We start from the raw sequence: 17,616 nt of genomic DNA, 5'->3' as shown, positions 1-17,616 counted from the left end.
TCCATGACGGAGTTAGTACCTTAAAAAAAGACCATTACTATTCCTCTCAATAGCTATGTTTACATCCAATTGGTGACAGATTGTCATACGATTATTGTAAAGTCTGCATAAAAACAATATGCACCAGAGATGTGTTTCCATCAAATTCTATAAAAAGCTGTATGTGATGACAGAGCACATAAGAATACCTTGTGTTATTACATTTCCATGTACTGAATAAAAAAAATACAAGTTAAATGGGTTTGCATCGCATTTTCAACTCTACTGATAGTTTTCTCACAAAAATTGCTTAGCGTTATATAGCGAGTGCGCCCACTCTGGTATTGGAACGTACACTCTAGCCAACATCTTGCCGCTACAGTGCAGGTGTACAGTGCTGTGAATAAGTATTTGCCCCCTTCCTGATTTTTTATTTTTTTGCACATTTGTCACACTTATGTTTCAGATCAAACAAATGTTAATATTACACAAAGATAACCCAAGTAAACACTAAATGCAGTTTAAGTGATCGTTTTATTTACTAAGGGAAAAAAGCTATGCAAACCTTCATGGCCCTATGTGACAAAGTAATTGCCCCCCCTTGTTAAATCATTAATTTACTGTGGTTAATCACATTTTTTGGAAAGCTGAGTTCAATTTCACTAGCCACACCCAGGCCTGAATACTGCCAGACCTGTTGAATCAAGAAATCACTTAAAAAGAACCTGTCTGACAAAGTGAAGTAGGCCAAAAGATCTCAAAAAGCAAGACATCATGCTGCAATCCAAAGAAATTCAGGAACAGATGAGAAACAAAGTAATTGACATTATCAGTCTGGAAAGGGTTACAAAGCTATTTCTAAAGCTTTGGGACTCCAGCGAACCATGGTGAGAGCCATTATCCACAAATGGAGAAAATTTGGAACCGTGGTGAACCTTCCCAGGAGTGGCCGGCCTACCAAAATTACCCCAAGAGCACAGCGACGACTCATCCAAGAGGTCACAAAAGAACCCACGACAACATCTAAAGAACTGCAGGTCTCACTTGCCTCAGTTAAGGTCAGTGTTCATGACTCAACCATAAGAAAGAGACTGGGCAAAAATGGCATCCATGGCAGAGTTCAAAGGCGAAATCCACTGTTGACCAAAAACAACAAAGGCTCGTCTCACTTTTGGCAAAAAACATCGTGATGATCCCCAAGACTTTTGGGAAAATATTCTGTGGACTGACGAGACAAAAGTTTAACTTTTTGGAAGGTGTGCGTCCCGTTACATCTGGCGTAAACGTAACACAGCATTTCAGAAAAAGAGCATTATACCAACAGTCAAATATGGTGGTGGTAGTGTGATGGTCTGGGGCTGCTTCAGGACCTGGATGACTTGCTGTGATTGATGGAACCATGAATTCTGCTCTCTACCAAAAAATCCTGAAGGAGAATGTCCGGCCATCAGTTCATGACCTCAAGCTGAAGTGCACTTGGGTTCTGCAGCAGGACAATGATCCAAAACACACCAGCAAGTCCACCTCTGAATGGCTTAAAAAAGACAAAATTAAGGTTTTGGAGTGGCCTAGTCAAAGTCTGGACTTGAATCCGATTGAGATGCTGTGACGTGACCTTAAAAAGGCAGTTCATGCTTGAAAACCCTCCAATGTGGCTGAATTAAAACAATTCTGCAAAGAAGAGCGGGCCAGAATTACTCCACAGCGATGTGAAAGACTCATTGCCAGTTATCACAAATGCTTGATTGCAGTTGTTGCTGCTGAGGGTGGCACAACCAGTTATTAGGTTTAGGGGGCAATTACTTTTTCACATAGGGCCATGAAGGTTCAGATGGCTTTTTTTCCCTTAATAAATATAATCATCACTTAACTGCATTTTGTGTTTACTTGGGATACCTTTGTGTAATATTTAAATTTGTTTGATCTGAAACATTTAAGTGTGACGAATGTGCAAAAAAATAAGAAATCAGGAAGGGGGCAAATACTTTTTCACAGCACTGTATATATGTACTTCACCAACAGATCAGAGCAGAGACCAGGCTTTGTGGAATCTAGCTCCGACTGCATTGATTCACCCCAAGGTCAATAATTCAAAAATATAAATCATTAAACACCTACCTTGTACCCATTTTTGTCCTCTGCAGATGCATGCCTTTCGTCATTTGCAGAAATCCATACTTTCTAAATAAACGCTAAATAAATACAACCAACTTTTTGCTTGTTTGAGTTTCTCAAAGACGACAAATTGAATCTCCGATCACATAGCCCCAGGGCTCCAAATACTAATTGTAAAAATAAAAAAAAATCATTCAATCTACAGATCCAACCAATTTTAATTTTCACATGCTTCGTAAATAACAGGTGTAAAATATCAGTGAAATGCTTTCTTATGGGCCCTTCCCAACGATGCAAAATAAAAAATAACAATACAAACAAATACACAATGAGCAATGATAGCTTGGCTATATACATGGGGTACCAACCGATGTACAAGGAAATTGAGGTAGATATGTACAGTACCAGTCAATAGTTTGGACACCTACTCATTCAAGGGTTTTTCTTAGTTTTTTTTACTATTTTCTACATTGTAGAATAATAGTGAAGACATCAAAACTATGAAATATCTCATATGGAATCATGTAGTAACCAAAAAAGTGTTAAACAAGCCAAAATATATTTAGATTGTAGATCCTTCAAAGTAGCCACACTTTGCCTTGATGACAGCTTTGGCATTCTCTCAACCAGTTTCACCTGGAATGCTTTTCCAACAGTCTTGAAGGAGTTCCCACATATTCTGAGCACTTTCCTTCACTCTGCAGTCCAACTCATCCCAAACCATCTCAATTGGGATGAGGATGGGTGATTGTAAGGCCAGGTCATCTGATGCAGATCTCCATCCCTCTCCTTCTTGGTCAAATAGCCCTTACACTGCCTGGGGGTGTGTTGGGTCATTGTCCTGTTGTAAAACAAATGATAGTGGAACTAATTGCAAACCAGATGGATGACGTATCGCTGCAGAATGCTGTGGTAGTCATACTGTTTAAGTGTGCCTTGAATTCTAAATAAATCACAGACAGTGTCACCTGCAAAGCACACCCACACCATCAAACCTCCTCTTCCATGCTTTACGGTGGGAACCTCACGGTGGGAACTACACATGTGGAGATCATCCGTTCACCTACTCTGCGTCTTACAAAGACACGGCGGTTGGAACCAAAAATGTCACATTTGGACTCATCAGACTAAAGGACCGTTTTCCACCGGTCTAGTCCATTGCTTGTTTCTTGGCCCAAGCAAGTCTCTTCTTCCTATTGGTGTCCTTTGGTAGTGGTTTCTTTGCAGCAATTCGACCATGAAGGCCTGATTCACGCAGTCTCCTCTGAACAGTTGATGTTGAGATGTGTCTGTTACTTGGAAATCTGTGAAGCACTTTTTTTGGACTGCAGTTTCTTAGGCTGGTAACTCTAATGAACTTGTCCTCTGCAGCAGAGGTAACTCTGGGTCTTCCTGTGGCGGTCCTCATGAGAGCCAGTTTCATCATCGCTCTTGATGGTTTTTGCAACTGCACTTGAATAAACTTTCGTAGTTCTTGAAATGTTACGGATTGACTGACCTTCATGTCTTGAAGTAATTATGGACTGTCATTTCTCTTTGCTTATTTGAGCTGTTCTTGCCATAATATGGACTTGGTCTTTTGCCAAATAAGGCTATCTTCTGTATACCACCCCTACCTTGTCACAACAAGACTGATTAGCTCAAACACATTAAGAAGGAAAGAAATTCCACAAATTAACCTCTATGGGCTAGGTGGGACGCTTGCGTCCCACCTACGTAACAGCCACTGCCAGCCTGTGGCGCGATTTTCAAAACCTTAAAAATCCTATTACTTCAATTTCTCAAACATATGACTATTTTACAGCCATTTAAAGACAAGACTCTCGTTAATCTAACCACACTGTCCGATTTCAAAAAGGCTTTACAACGAAAGCAAAACATTAGATTATGTCAGCAGAGTACCAAGCCAGAAATAATCAGACACCCATTTTTCAAGCCAGCATATAATGTCACCAAAACCCAGAAGACAGCTAAATGCAGCACTCACCTTTGATGATCTTCATCAGATGACAACCCTAGGACATTATGTTATACAATACATGCATGTTTTGTTCAATCAAGTTCATATTTATATCAAAAACCAGCTTTTTACATTAGCATGTGACGTTCAGAACTAGCATACCCCCGCAAACTTCCGGGGAATTCGCTAACATTTGACTAAATTACTCACGATAAACGTTCACAAAAAGCATAACAATTATTTTAAGAATTATAGATACAGACCTCCTCTATGCACTCGATATGTCCGATTTTAAAATAGCTTTTTGGTGAAAGCACATTTTGCAATATTCTAAGTACATAGCCCAGGCATCACGGGCTCGCTATTTAGACACCCGGCAAGTTTAGCACTCACCATAATCATATTTACTATTATAAAAGTTTGATTACCTTTTGTTGTCTTCGTCAGAATGCACACCCAGGACTGCTACTTCAATAACAAATGTTGGTTTGGTCCAAAATAATCCATCGTTATATCCGAATAGCGGCGTTTTGTTCGATGCGTTCCAGACACTATCCGAAATAGTAAAGAAGTGTCGCGCATGGCGCAATTCGTGACAATAAAATTCTAAATATTCCATTAACGTACTTCGAAGCATGTCAACCGCTGTTTAAAATCAATTTTTACGACATTTTTCTCGTAGAAAAGCGATAATATTCCGACAGGGAATCTCCTTTTCGGCAAACAGAGGAAAAAATCCCAAAGGCGGGGGCAGTCGGGGTCACGCGCATAAGGCCAGTGTCCCTTGATCGGCCACTTGAGAAAGGCGATAATGTGTTTCAGCCTGGGGCTGGAATGACGACATTCTGTTTTTTCCCGGGCTCTGAGCGCCTATGGACGACGTGGGAAGTGTAACGTTAGAGCAGAGATCCTTAGTAAATGATAGAGATGGAAAAGAAGTTCAAGAAATGGTCAGACAGGCCACTTCCTGTAAAGGAATCTCTCAGGTTTTGACCTGCCATTTGAGTTCTGTTATACTCACAGACACCATTCAAACAGTTTTAGAAAATTTAGGGTGTTTTCTATCCATATGTAATAAGTATATGCATATTCTAGTTACTGGGTAGGAGTGGTAACCAGATTAAATCGGGTATGTTTTTTATCCAGCCGTGTCAATACTGCCCCCTAGCCCTAACAGGTTAACAAGGCACATCTGTTAATTGAAATGCATTCCAAATGCACCTCATGAAGCTGGTTGAGAGAATGCCAACAGTGTGCAAAGCTGTCATCAAGGCAAAGGGTGGCAACATTGAAGAATCTCAAATATAAAATATATTATGATTTGTTTTACACTTTTTTGGTTACTACATGATTCCATGTGTTATTTCATAGTTTGTCTTCACTATTATTCTACAATGTAGAAAAAAGTACAAATAAAGAAAAACCCTGGAATGAGTAGGTGTGTCCAAACTTTTGATTGGTACTGTACACCTACTTAGCAGATATTTACAGATAGCCAGGGGCACACTCCAATACTCAGACATAATTAGCAAACAAAGCATTTGTGTTTAGTGTGTCCGCCAGATCAGCGGCATTGGGATGACCAGGGATATTCTCTTGAAAAAAGTGTGTAAATTAGAACATTTTCTGTCCTGCTAAGCATTCAAAATGTAACAAGTACTTTTGGGTGTCAGGGAAAATGTATTATTTTCTTTGGGAATGTAGCAAAGTAAAAGTTATCAAAAATATAAATAGTAAAGTACATATACCCCACAAAACTACTTAAGTAGTACTTTAAAGTATTTTTACTTAAGTACTTTACACCACTGGTAAAACGTTTTTGGTTGTATTTGATTAAACGTTTATTGAAAAAGTATGGATTTCAGCAAACAAAGAAAGGCACGCAACTACAGAGGACAAACAACATAAGCATTTCATGGTTTACATTTTTTTAAGTGTTGACCTTGGTCGAATCTGTAGTCGGAGCTATATTCCACCAAGTCTGGTGTCTGCTTCACTCTGTTGGAGAAGTTAAATCATAAACTTCCTTCACCATGGAGTGGAGTTTAGTCCGCTAGCCTACATGTAGCTTTGGGACACAATATCGGGAGTCTGTTTATTGGTTGGACTCCGAGTTGTGAATCATTCTGGTGACTGGCCACAGAAAATAACCCTACCACAATATAGCTGGCTTCCCCCCAAAAAAATGTTTTCCTGTCAACAAAGACATACAGTATGTATACTCGCTAGGAACTCTACTTACCAGATGTAAAGTGTCCCTCGCTATCAATATTCCTGTTGAGTTACACCATGCCCAAAAAAGACGGGTGCGTGCGCCATCGTGCTTAAATTGATTTTGTCCCCCCCACACCGATCACGACATGCAGGTTGAAATATCAAAACAAACTCTGAACCAATTATATTAATTTGGGGACAGGTGTGTTGGCTAATTTCTCCATTACCAAATGAGGAGAGTAACAAACTTCACACACCAGTCAGAGTTATACTTAAACTACATCTTTAATAATAACAGCTTTGCAAAAGCACTTGACTTTCAAAGATGAGCTATCTCTAATGAACCATTGAAAGTGACAACACAAAAGTACAAAGATCTTTTATAGCCAAGATACACCCCTCTCAACGCACATGACGAACCACAGATCTTAGGAACAGTTCACAAAGGGACTTTATATTTGAGAAAGGAGTATCCCTTAGCCAGATAACATTCGCTATAAATTATCGTTCAGTTTGGTCCCTATGACGAGGTTCTAATCTCGTTCCTGGTACTTCATAGTACAAAAACACCAACTCATCCAATGGCATATATCAATTGTCAACTCTAGATACTCCCATCTCAAGTAAACCCCCTCTTGATCCCACTCCTGGACAAGCTCACTGAGGGGAGTGACTTGCGCACAGACATTGTGGAGACAAATAATTGGTTCCCCATTAATCACGCCATCCCTTCACATGGTATAAGAATAGGTAAAGACACATTCACATATGAAGATAATGTTCCATTCTGTCCTCTTCCCTTTCTGATATTCTGCATAGCACCAGGGGCATGTGAAAGACAAGTCTGACCTCTCCCCTCTCTGGGCCCCGAGTGACTGAGCCCTAGCTAAGGGAAAAGTGCCATTGCCAACACCAGAGTCCAAAGGGATACATTATAATGACAAGTATCTCACATAAGCATATTATGCAAATAAAACATCTTAATTATCTATGTTACCCAACTAATTCTGATTCATCCGCCACACAGGTCTAAAAGAATTATACATTTATGGCAATTTAGCTAGCTAGCTTGCTGTTGCTAGCTAATTTTTCCTGGGATATAAACCTTGAGTTGTTATTTTACCTGAAATGTAGAAGGTCCTCTACTCCGAAAATGTATCCACACATAAAACGGTCAACCGAATCGTTTCTAGTCATCTCTCCTCCTTCCAGGCTTTTTTCTTCTTCTTTGGACTTGATATGCATTTGGCAACTAACTTTCATAATAAGGTGCATTATCACAACCAACCTCAGTTAATCTTTCAATCACCCACATGGGTATACAGTGGCAAGAAAAGGGATGTGAACCCTTTGGAATTACCTGGATTTCTACATAAATTTGTCATAAAATTTGATCTGATCTTCATCTTAGTCACAACAACAGACAAACACAGTGTGCTTAAACCAATAACACACACATTATTGTATTTTTCTTGTCTATATTGAATACATCCTTTAAACAATCACAGTGTAGGTTGGAAAAAGTATGTTAACCCCTAGGCTAATGACTTTTCCAAAAGCTAATTGGAGTCAGGAGTCAGCTAACCTGGAGTCCAATCAATGAGACGAGATTGGAGATGTTGGTTAGAGCTGCCCTGCCCTATAAAAAACTGTCACAAAATTTGAGTTTGCTATTCATAAGAAGCATTGCCTGATGTGAACCATGCCTCAAACAAAAGAGATTTCAGAAGACCTGAGGTTAAGAATTGTTGACTTGCATAAAGCTGGAAAGGGTTACAAAAATATCTTTAAAAGCCTTGATGTTTGTCAGTCCATGGTAAGACAAATTGTCTATAAATGGAGAAAGTTCAGCACGGTTGCTACTCTCCCTGGGAGTGGCCATCCTGCAAAGATGACTGCAAGAACACAGTGCAGAATGCTCAATGAGGTTAAGAAGAATCCTAGAGTGTCCGCTAAAGACTTACAGAAATCTCTGGAACATGCTAACATCTGACGATCTGACGAGTCTACGATACGTAAAACACTAAACAAAAATGGTGTTCATGGAAGGATACCACGGAATAAGCCACTGTCATCCAAAGTTCCCAAAAGAGCAACTGGATGTTCCACAGCGCTTCTGGCATAATATTCTGTGGACAGATTAAACTAAAGTTGAGTTGTTTGGAAGGAACACACAACACTATGTGGAGAAAAAAAAGAGTACAGCACACCAACATCAAAACCTCATCCCAACTATAAAGTATGGTGGAGGAGCATTGTGGTTTGGGGCTGGTGTGCTGCCTCAGGGCCTGGACAGCTTGCTATCATTGACGGAAAAATGTATTCCGACGTTTTATCAAGACATTTTGCAGGATAATGGATATTTTGCAGGATATGTCCGCCAATTGAAGCTCAACTGAAGTTGGGTGATGCAACAGGACAACGACCCCAAACACAGAAGTAAATCAACAACAGAAGAAAATATGCCTTCTGGAGTGGCCCAGTCCTGACCTCAACCGATTTAAAATGCTGTGGCATGACCTTGAGAGCGGTTCACACCAGATATCCTAAGAATATTGCTGAACTGAAACAGTTTTGTAAAGCTTAATGGTCCAAAATTCCTCCTGACCGTTGTGCAGATCTGATCCGCAACTACAGAAAACGTTTGGTTGAGTTGCTGCCAAAGGAGGGTCAACCAGTTATTAAAAACTTCTTAGGAATAGGCGTCCTGCTTGTGGTGAAACTAGACGGCGCGTAATTCGAATACATTCGAATAAATATTATGGATTTAACATTTAGGTACATATAAAGTGTCATATTGGCTGAAAGCTTACATTTTTGTTAATCTAACTGCACTGTCCGATTTACAGTAGCTATTACAGCGAAAGCATGCCATGCGACTGTTTGAGGACGGCGCCCCACATCAATATAAAAAAAAATCCACCGGCACACATTCACACATAAAGATTAAATATTCACTTTTTTAAAATCTTCCTCTGATTTGTCATCCAAAGGCTCCCAGCTATAACATGTAGTGTTGTTTTGTTAGATAAAATCATTTTTTTATATCCCAAAAAGTCTGTTTAGTTGGCGCCATCGATATGAGAAATCCACTCGTTCAACTTGCAAAGAAAGGAATCTGAAAATCTACCCCAAACTTTGTTTCAACAAGTCAAAGTACGTTTGTATTTACTACTCAGACACCCTAAAATGTAATCAAACTATAATATTTCTTTCTGAAAGAAGTATGTTCAATAGGAAACCGATTTTATCAGCTCGCTAAGTAATTATATGCATATGGTGCGCAACTTTGTCGTTACACGCAATGACACAGATTTTGAGGTCTTTGTCCACATAGAAAAACACTAGTTTCTTATTCGTTTTTGAAGTTACAAGCCTGAAACGTTGAACATAGACTGCTGACACCCTGTGGAAGCCATATGAATTGCATCAATATGGCAATATACAATATGACCTTTCTCTTGCATTTCTAAGAGGATGGTCTCTCCAAAGAAAAAACAATCCTGGTTAGTTTTCTTTGGATTTTCTCCTACCATATCTATTTTGTTATACTCTTACACTATTTTGACATTTCTACAAAATTCTACGTGTTTTCTTTCCAATGGTAACAATTATATGCATAAACTGGCTTCAGGGCCTGAGCTACAGGCAGTTTACTTTGGGCACGTCATTCAGGCAGAAAGTGGATAAAAAAGGGGGCCTATCCGTAATTAAAGGGTTCACATACTTTTCCCACCCAACACTGTGAATGTTTACACGGTGTGTTCAATAAATACATGAGCACTATACTTGTTTGTGTGTTATTAGTTTAAGCAGACTGTTTGTTTATTGTTGTGACTTAGATGAAGATCAGATCAAATTGTATGACTAATTTATGCAGAAATACAGGTAATTCCAAAAGGTTCACATACTTTTTCTTACCACTGTATGTTTCTAAAAACCAATGAGAAGATGGCACGTGGGTATATGCTTCTAAAAATAAATTAGGAGATGGGAGAGGCAAGACTTGCAGCGAGTTCTGCTTCATAAATAGAATCAACTTTTATTTTAGCGCCCGCCAACACACGAGCAGTGTGGGTACAATGATTGAATAACGTGTGTGTACATTTATTTTTGCAACGCTCGCGACCGGTGCATGTTACAGCGAGCTGCCATTAGACCACGCACTTACTGTCTACACAGCAGGAATATGGACCGTTGGGACTGAAGTTGGATTCAGACATTTATTTATTATTTTACCACTTTATATCTGGTAAATATAGGTCTTAGAAATTACACAGACACCCGATGTTTGTGTCCCAAAACTATCCTACATGATAAGATTATTATGGACAAAAGAGCGAGATTATAAAAAATGTTCTACCGGCAGTCATCGATGATCATGTCACCATAATAAGACCCTCTATATTTATTGTAAAGGGGCATCAAGCTCATCACCTTGCGCTTTCACCACCCTGTGAAGTTGTGAAACCGAAAACTGTGACCATCAGGCCTGTCGTGACATTTGTTTTTTATCGGATATGTACTTTACTCGCATAAAAAGCTTGGATGGAAACCTGGTTTATTAGCCTACAGAAGCGTTTCCCAAACTCGGTCCTTGGTTTTGCCACAACATTTCAAATATGATTCAAATCTTGTTATTTGAATCAGCTGTGTAGTACTAGGACAAAAAACAAAACGTGCACCGAGTTTGGGAAACCCTGGCCTACAGCAAAGATATTGGAATACACTGAACTGACTTCCTCTCTGATTACAGGTACGTTTTCAGGTATCTTTTCGCAGGTCCACCCACCCACTCTTTAGCCCAATGAAACATGTCAGAGTGAACCGTATCTATGTCGTTTCCAGGAAGTGATCCTCAACCGGAATTCTTCCAACCGCCTCCAAAACAACTTGTCAGTAGTTACCAAAGTTATGTCGTAAAAAGTAATGAAAACAAAACATCGCTTTTTTGGTCTTAATTTAAAATGTGGCATAGGGTTAGCACTGTGGTCAGAGTTAAGGTTAGGTTTAAAATCAGACTGTAAAACAATACATTGTCGAAATGGGCGGTGGTTAAGCCTAAATTGAAGATGACAATATATGTTCGACCTAGGGTTTACCATAATTATGAATTTGTGGCTGTGGTAACTAGTGACGACACCATGCGTAGCAACAAACCGGCTTGAGTGGAGCTCGAGCTCAACAACGTCAGGGCTGACGACAAATTAAATAGGTGTGATTTGAGAGATAAAGTGAAGACAGAACGGCACTTGGGGCAAGTAACATTGCATGTTTTTGAGCGATCATTGTTAGGAATTGGCGTTTGATCCATATGCATAATTATGTTTCTAATAACGTTGACATTCCGCAATACTTGAGCTAGTGGGGTGGACTCTAGGGCCTGGGCAGGATTTAAAAGCCAGGGCATTTCCCAGCCGAGACCGGTAGCTACTAGGACCCGGTTGCTGACAAGATCAGCTGGGCAAATATTATCGTCCTTGCTGGTGTGTTGGGGAAATAGTATAATATATCCATTTAATGTTGCTATATTTTTCTTGAGGCGTACAACAAACGTCTGTGTTGTTAACTTGATATCGCCGTCCATAGTTTGATGCTGCTGCTAACGTTACTACATACCCTCACACTAGGTCCTAAATAGACACCGCGGAAAAAATGGCGGACGACCCCAACGCAGCAGACAGGAACGTGGAGATATGGAAGATAAAGAAGTTGATCAAAAGTCTGGAAGCTGCTCGGGGGTACGTGTGGACATGACAAGTGGGAAGACATGGCAAATGCATGGTTTTGTTAGTGACTTTCTTCATCATATTGAGCCACTAACTGGTACCAGGCCCATATATGAGCTAGCTAACAATTATTTTAGTGTACGTTTTAGCTAGCTTACTAACTAGCAAGTGGTGTTAGTTTGAATATTTATTTGAACGCATAGCTAGTTGGCTAGCTGACCAGCTAAGTCACATGTTAGTGGCATTGATCTATGTTTCGAAAGTGTGAGTAGTCATGTAGCTAGCTAATGTTACCACAGCTAACGTTTGCTAGGCAGTTATTCGTTTTGTAACTTCAAGGGCTTCTTTACATTCACAGCTAGCTAGCTGACAGTACTAGTATCTGAAATTCACCGCTAGTTAACCTACTAGTATTATCAGCTATCTGACAATCTGAACCTACACATTGTTTTAGTATAGTAAACACAGCTGATGCCCAACCATATCTAGGTAATCTTTACATTCAAATTGTTTGAGTGACACTGGACAAGTTCTGCTTTAAATTGTAATTTCATGGCAGTTTTCACTAAGCCAAAACTGTCAGTGCCACATCACGTTTTGACTGGCTGGCAATAGACCTGTCAGCCGGAGTAGTTGATTTTAGATCAAAAGGTCAAGTAATTCCTATGCCTTTCATTGACCTGTTTGTCCCTACATCAAACTATCTGGAACTTAGCTTATCTACATTCCACACCTGTCCTGTGCAATGAGCACTCTCCCAAGTGGTTGTCTATATAGTGCAGTGGGTCAAGTTGTTTTATGAGTTCACTCTGTGAACAAACTACTGTGACCTTCACCCCCTTGACTAGGGGCAGCAGCAAATCTTGTGGCCCACACCTGTCAACATGATGGTCAAAACAAAAATGTGGAAATATGAAGACCACTACTGTAGTAATGTCCTCATCTGACAACCTGTCATAAGAGTTTTCCTTAGAGCAGTCAGGTTTAATACTATATGTGTATGAAAAGGCCTGGCTTGCTTAGGTAAACAGGATCTGTAGGACAGGTTTAGCGATCCATAATTTATGGTTCTTGTTTTTACAAAGTTGTTTCAATAAATAGCTTGCGGACATAATTTCGCTTGAGTTACTGTGCAACTTACTTTCTACTCAAAGGATGTGTTTTAACGTGGGTTCAATGCAATCCTCTCAGGAATGGTACGAGTATGATCTCCTTGATCATCCCTCCAAAGGATCAGATCTCCAGAGTGGCCAAGATGTTGGCTGATGAGTTTGGCACTGCATCCAATATTAAAAGCAGAGTTAACAGGCTCTCTGTGCTCGGAGCCATCACCTCTGTACAGCAGAGACTCAAACTCTACAATAAAGGTGTGTATGTGTGATGTCAGTAGTGAAACCCTCTCTCTCTGTATGAAGTAATTTGAGGTGGTCCTGGCTTGGTTACGGGCATTTCTTATTTCAATCAATTGATCTCTGAGAGCTAACTTATTTTATTTTTTACCCTGCAGTGCCTCCCAATGGCTTGGTTGTATACTGTGGCACCATTGTGACTGACGAGGGCAAAGAGAAAAAAGTCAATATTGACTTTGAGCCTTTTAAACCCATCAACACTTCTCTGTATCTCTGTGACAACAAGTTCCACACAGAGGTAAGGTTGTTCAACACTCCGGGTTCATTATTTTCCCACCTTACCATCTTTCCTATGGGCCTATTGGCTTATTGTGACTAACTGGGAAATAAGGAGTTTTGGATTGCACAAAATGGCATCTTCTGATATAAAAAAATCTGTGTTGCCTGTTTTGGTGAAACAAGTTGGTGTTGTGTGTAGCCTGAAGTTATGCACAGCTGACAGTCAATATTGACCACCTTTCTATTGAAATGAGAAATGACATCTTACCTAATGTATTTTCTGTCTCTTAGGCTCTTACAGCCTTGCTCTCAGATGACAGCAAGTTTGGTTTCATTGTGATTGATGGAAGTGGCGCCCTCTTCGGAACCCTGCAGGGCAACACCAGGGAGGTGCTGCACAAGTTCACAGTGGACCTACCCAAGAAGCATGGTTAAAAACCCCTACATTCACGTGCAACATACACTCATGAACAGAATTACAGCCAGCCTGTCCACACACAACCATGTATAACAAACGGTCCTCTTTCAGGCAGAGGAGGGCAGTCTGCCTTGCGTTTTGCTCGTTTGAGGATGGAGAAGAGACACAACTACGTCCGAAAGGTGGCGGAGACGGCAGTCACGCTTTTTGTTTCCAACGACAAGGTCAACGTAGCAGGCATGGTCTTGGCTGGTTCAGCTGACTTCAAGACGGAGCTCAGCCAGTCAGATATGTTTGACCCGGTCAGTATCTCCAGACCCACGATTCCAGGGTTTTCTGGTGCCATTGTCAGCATTGCCATTGTAGCATTATATGTCTGATATGTGATCTGTTTGACTGATGAATTCCTGACTCATGTCCATGCAGAGGCTACAAGCAAAGATCCTGAAGCTGGTTGACATATCATATGGTGGGGAGAATGGGTTCAACCAGGCCATTGAGCTGTCCGCAGAAGTGCTTTCCAATGTTAAATTCATTCAGGAGAAGAAACTTATAGGTACTTGGATACAGCTGATTTGTTCATTTGTGTGAATGTCTACTATGATATCTATCATGAGTGCTTGAGTGTCTCTCTGGCACGGACATGATCCATCCTGTTGTCATATTGATAATATAGAGGACCTCTTCTCCCAGGACGATACTTTGATGAGATCAGCCAGGATACAGGGAAGTACTGCTTTGGGGTGGAAGACACACTGAAAGCCCTGGAAATGGGTGCTGTTGAGATTCTGATTGTCTACGAGAACCTGGATACCATGAGATACATCCTACGATGCCACGGAGCAGAGGGACTTGCTATGGTGGAGAAGGGTACAGGTATGTAAATGATGTGCGCCATATACAAAATGCATTCAGTTGAGGGATTCTGGTCTTAACATGTCTCTCTTTCTTGCCCCATGTCTGTTCTGTTCAACCTCTTCTTCCACTGATCCAGATGAGAAAACGTTGTATTTGACACCAGAGCAGGAGAAAGACAAGTCTCACTTCACAGACAAAGAGGTCAGTGAGAAGTTCTTTCCATAACCTACACAAGTGTATGAAGGAAGTTCTGTTGTGGTTCTAGAGGCTCTTTTTTAAAATGTGACGTCATTTTGTCTCTTAAATTTCACCTAATGTCTACTTCCTGTGTTTGAATCCACCACTTTTATAAGGCGAATTCTCATAAAAGGATCTCACAGTTTTCCCTGATCCACTTTTTTGGGGTGTGGGTGTATTTCAACAGACTGGGCAGGAGCATGAGCTGATCGAGAGCATGCCGTTACTTGAATGGTTCGCCAATAGCTATAAGAAGTTTGGAGCCTGTCTGGAGATTGTCACTGACAAGAGCCAAGAAGGATCCCAGTTTGTCAAAGGCTTTGGTGGAATTGGTGGTAAGAGTTTGATTATACATTCATAACTAAAGGCTTTTACTATTATTCTGGGGTCATGTGAATACATAAACAAATATTGTCACTGTAATGCACCTCTGCAGAGTTACCTAAGACTATGATTCTTCCTCTACTTCACCTCCACAGGGATCTTGCGGTACAGGGTGGATTTCCAGGCCATAGAGTACCAAGGAGAAGACGATGAGTTATTTGATTTGGATGACTACTAGGTAGTTGAGACTGAAACAAGAAATTAATCAATTGAAAGGCTTTCCCTGATTTGACCGAAATACTGGTGGAAGGAAAGCAAGTAGTCAGGAGGGAGACCCAGACCTTCAAATAAAAGACATGGACGTGATGCCGTATATCAACGTTTCCCTGACTTGAAGCAGTGACTCATCACCTGGTTGGATGGAGCTCGTCTTGGTTTGTTCCGCGTTAATGACTGATTCAAAGTGACTGACAGCAAGGCCACACTCCTGCCTGCCTGCTTGGCCTTCTCTAGGCCACACTGATAGGTTATACAAATCTATTTTTGTCATCACTCCCCACTTTCTTCTTCCAACTCAATTTCCCTTTATTTTTTAACATTTTTACTGGTACCTGCTTCTGTGTTTTGAGATTCTGATTTTGTTTTCCTTTTTTAAATCAAATTTATGTAGAGAGCAAGGAAATAATGATTAAATTGGAGCTGCTTTACTATCCCATACCCTGTCCCTGCCTCCCGTCTCATCCAATCTTTATTTCAGCACCTGCTTTATTTTGTCCCAGCTCCCCCCTGGTCATTTATTCACTGTCACAGGTGCTGTACTTTGAGCCCGTACTGTTTTCTTGTATGTTTTTTCATTTCGAGGACCCTTGCCCTTTATGACTCATACAGAGTTCCCAGAGCTGAGATTTAGGTTTGTATGTCGTCTTCTTTTATATTGCCTTGTGTACACACCACTCTATTAAGCATAATGAACCATGCCCTCAGTGCTGTGACCATTCATACTTTCATTCCCCCCGTTCCACAGAGACATCTGTGTTCAATGTTTACTGTGATTGATTGGTCAGTTTGTCACTGTGCAATTCAGACAATGAGAGTCAGTGTGCTTGTTGCCAGGCAGTTTTGTATGTCTTCTCTTCCAGGCATGTTACTGGGTCGTGTTCAATACTGAATGACCAGTTGAAGAGCGTGATTATGATGTCCCAGGGGGCAGTTACCATATGGTGTGCAGTATGAGTTCTGTGATTTTTAGATGGTCACACCCATGTTGATCAGGCCACCACCAAAGCGGTGTGTAGTGTTTTTGGGGAAACGTGTCGTTCAATACAAACCGTTGCGCAATGTTGCAAATGTTGAAGTGTACTGAATGCACCCCTGGTATGAGCACTCTATACGCATGAAGGTTTGCCGTCAGGGATTGGGGGGGGGGGGGGATTGGTGTCACACTTTGTCCCCATCCATAGCAAACAGCTGATTTTAAACTAATTGCATTCTAAACTGTAGAGCTTGATTATTGGCATCACATGCTTTGTTAACAACAGGTGTAGACTAACAGTGAAATGCTTACTTACTGGTCTTCCCAACAATGCAGATTTTCTTTTTTTTAAAGACAAATAATAGAAAAATAACATGGAATAAATACACAATGGTTAATGATAACTTGGCTATATACACACAGGGTACTACAGTAGCACTGAGTCTGTGCAGGGGTACGAGATAATTGAGGTAGATATGTACATATAGGTAGGGATAAAGTCACCAGACAACAGGATAGATTAACAGCAGTGTATGTGATGAGTCCGACTTAGTGCAAAAAGGGTCAATGCAGATAGTTAAGCAATAGCTACCCGGACTATGTAATTAGCTATTTAGCAGTCGTGGCTTGGGGGTAGAAGTTGTTCGGGGTTGTGTTGTTTCCAGTCAGGTGTTTCAGCTGGGGTTGGGGGAAATGTGTGACAACAATCAGGCCCCTGAGGACTGGAGTTGCCCATCCTGATCTATATCAATAGAAATCTGTATAGTTATTATTTTTGAGTATGATGGTACTGGATGTGATTAATGGCTCTGACTGTCTCCAGTCTTTCCCCTACCATTATATACAGGTAACTGCCAAAATATAGCAAACGCAAGTAAATGAGGGATACAAAATATATTGAA

General features: G+C 40.6%; 1 protein-coding gene across 1 annotated transcript; it reads left to right on the top strand.

Annotated features, from left to right (window-relative positions):
• The first annotated feature begins 11,262 nt into the window (after positions 1-11,262).
• On the top strand, positions 11,263-16,184 carry LOC106603260 (eukaryotic peptide chain release factor subunit 1). Its single transcript, XM_014196656.2, has 11 exons — positions 11,263-11,525; positions 11,899-12,009; positions 13,189-13,364; positions 13,505-13,644; positions 13,917-14,055; positions 14,155-14,345; positions 14,470-14,599; positions 14,737-14,919; positions 15,038-15,102; positions 15,326-15,473; positions 15,618-16,184. The coding sequence occupies exons 2-11, from the start codon at positions 11,924-11,926 to the stop codon at positions 15,698-15,700; spliced, it is 1,341 nt and encodes a 446-aa protein (XP_014052131.1). The 5' UTR covers positions 11,263-11,525; positions 11,899-11,923; the 3' UTR covers positions 15,701-16,184.
• Positions 16,185-17,616: the final 1,432 nt, after the last annotated feature.

This window comes from Salmo salar, chromosome ssa04 (genome assembly GCF_905237065.1).
Source record: "Salmo salar chromosome ssa04, Ssal_v3.1, whole genome shotgun sequence".
NCBI lineage: Eukaryota > Metazoa > Chordata > Actinopteri > Salmoniformes > Salmonidae > Salmo > Salmo salar.
This window is presented reverse-complemented; position numbering and strand designations above follow the sequence as displayed.

Excerpts from the sequence above, each read along its gene's own strand:
- LOC106603260 (XM_014196656.2), top strand. The coding sequence starts at position 11,924 with ATGGCGGACGACCCCAACGCAGCAGACAGGAACGTGGAGATATGGAAG. Across the intron at positions 14,056-14,154 it reads GGACCTACCCAAGAAGCATG|GCAGAGGAGGGCAGTCTGCC; the intron begins GTTAAAAACCCC and ends GTCCTCTTTCAG. Across the intron at positions 15,103-15,325 it reads CTCACTTCACAGACAAAGAG|ACTGGGCAGGAGCATGAGCT; the intron begins GTCAGTGAGAAG and ends GTATTTCAACAG.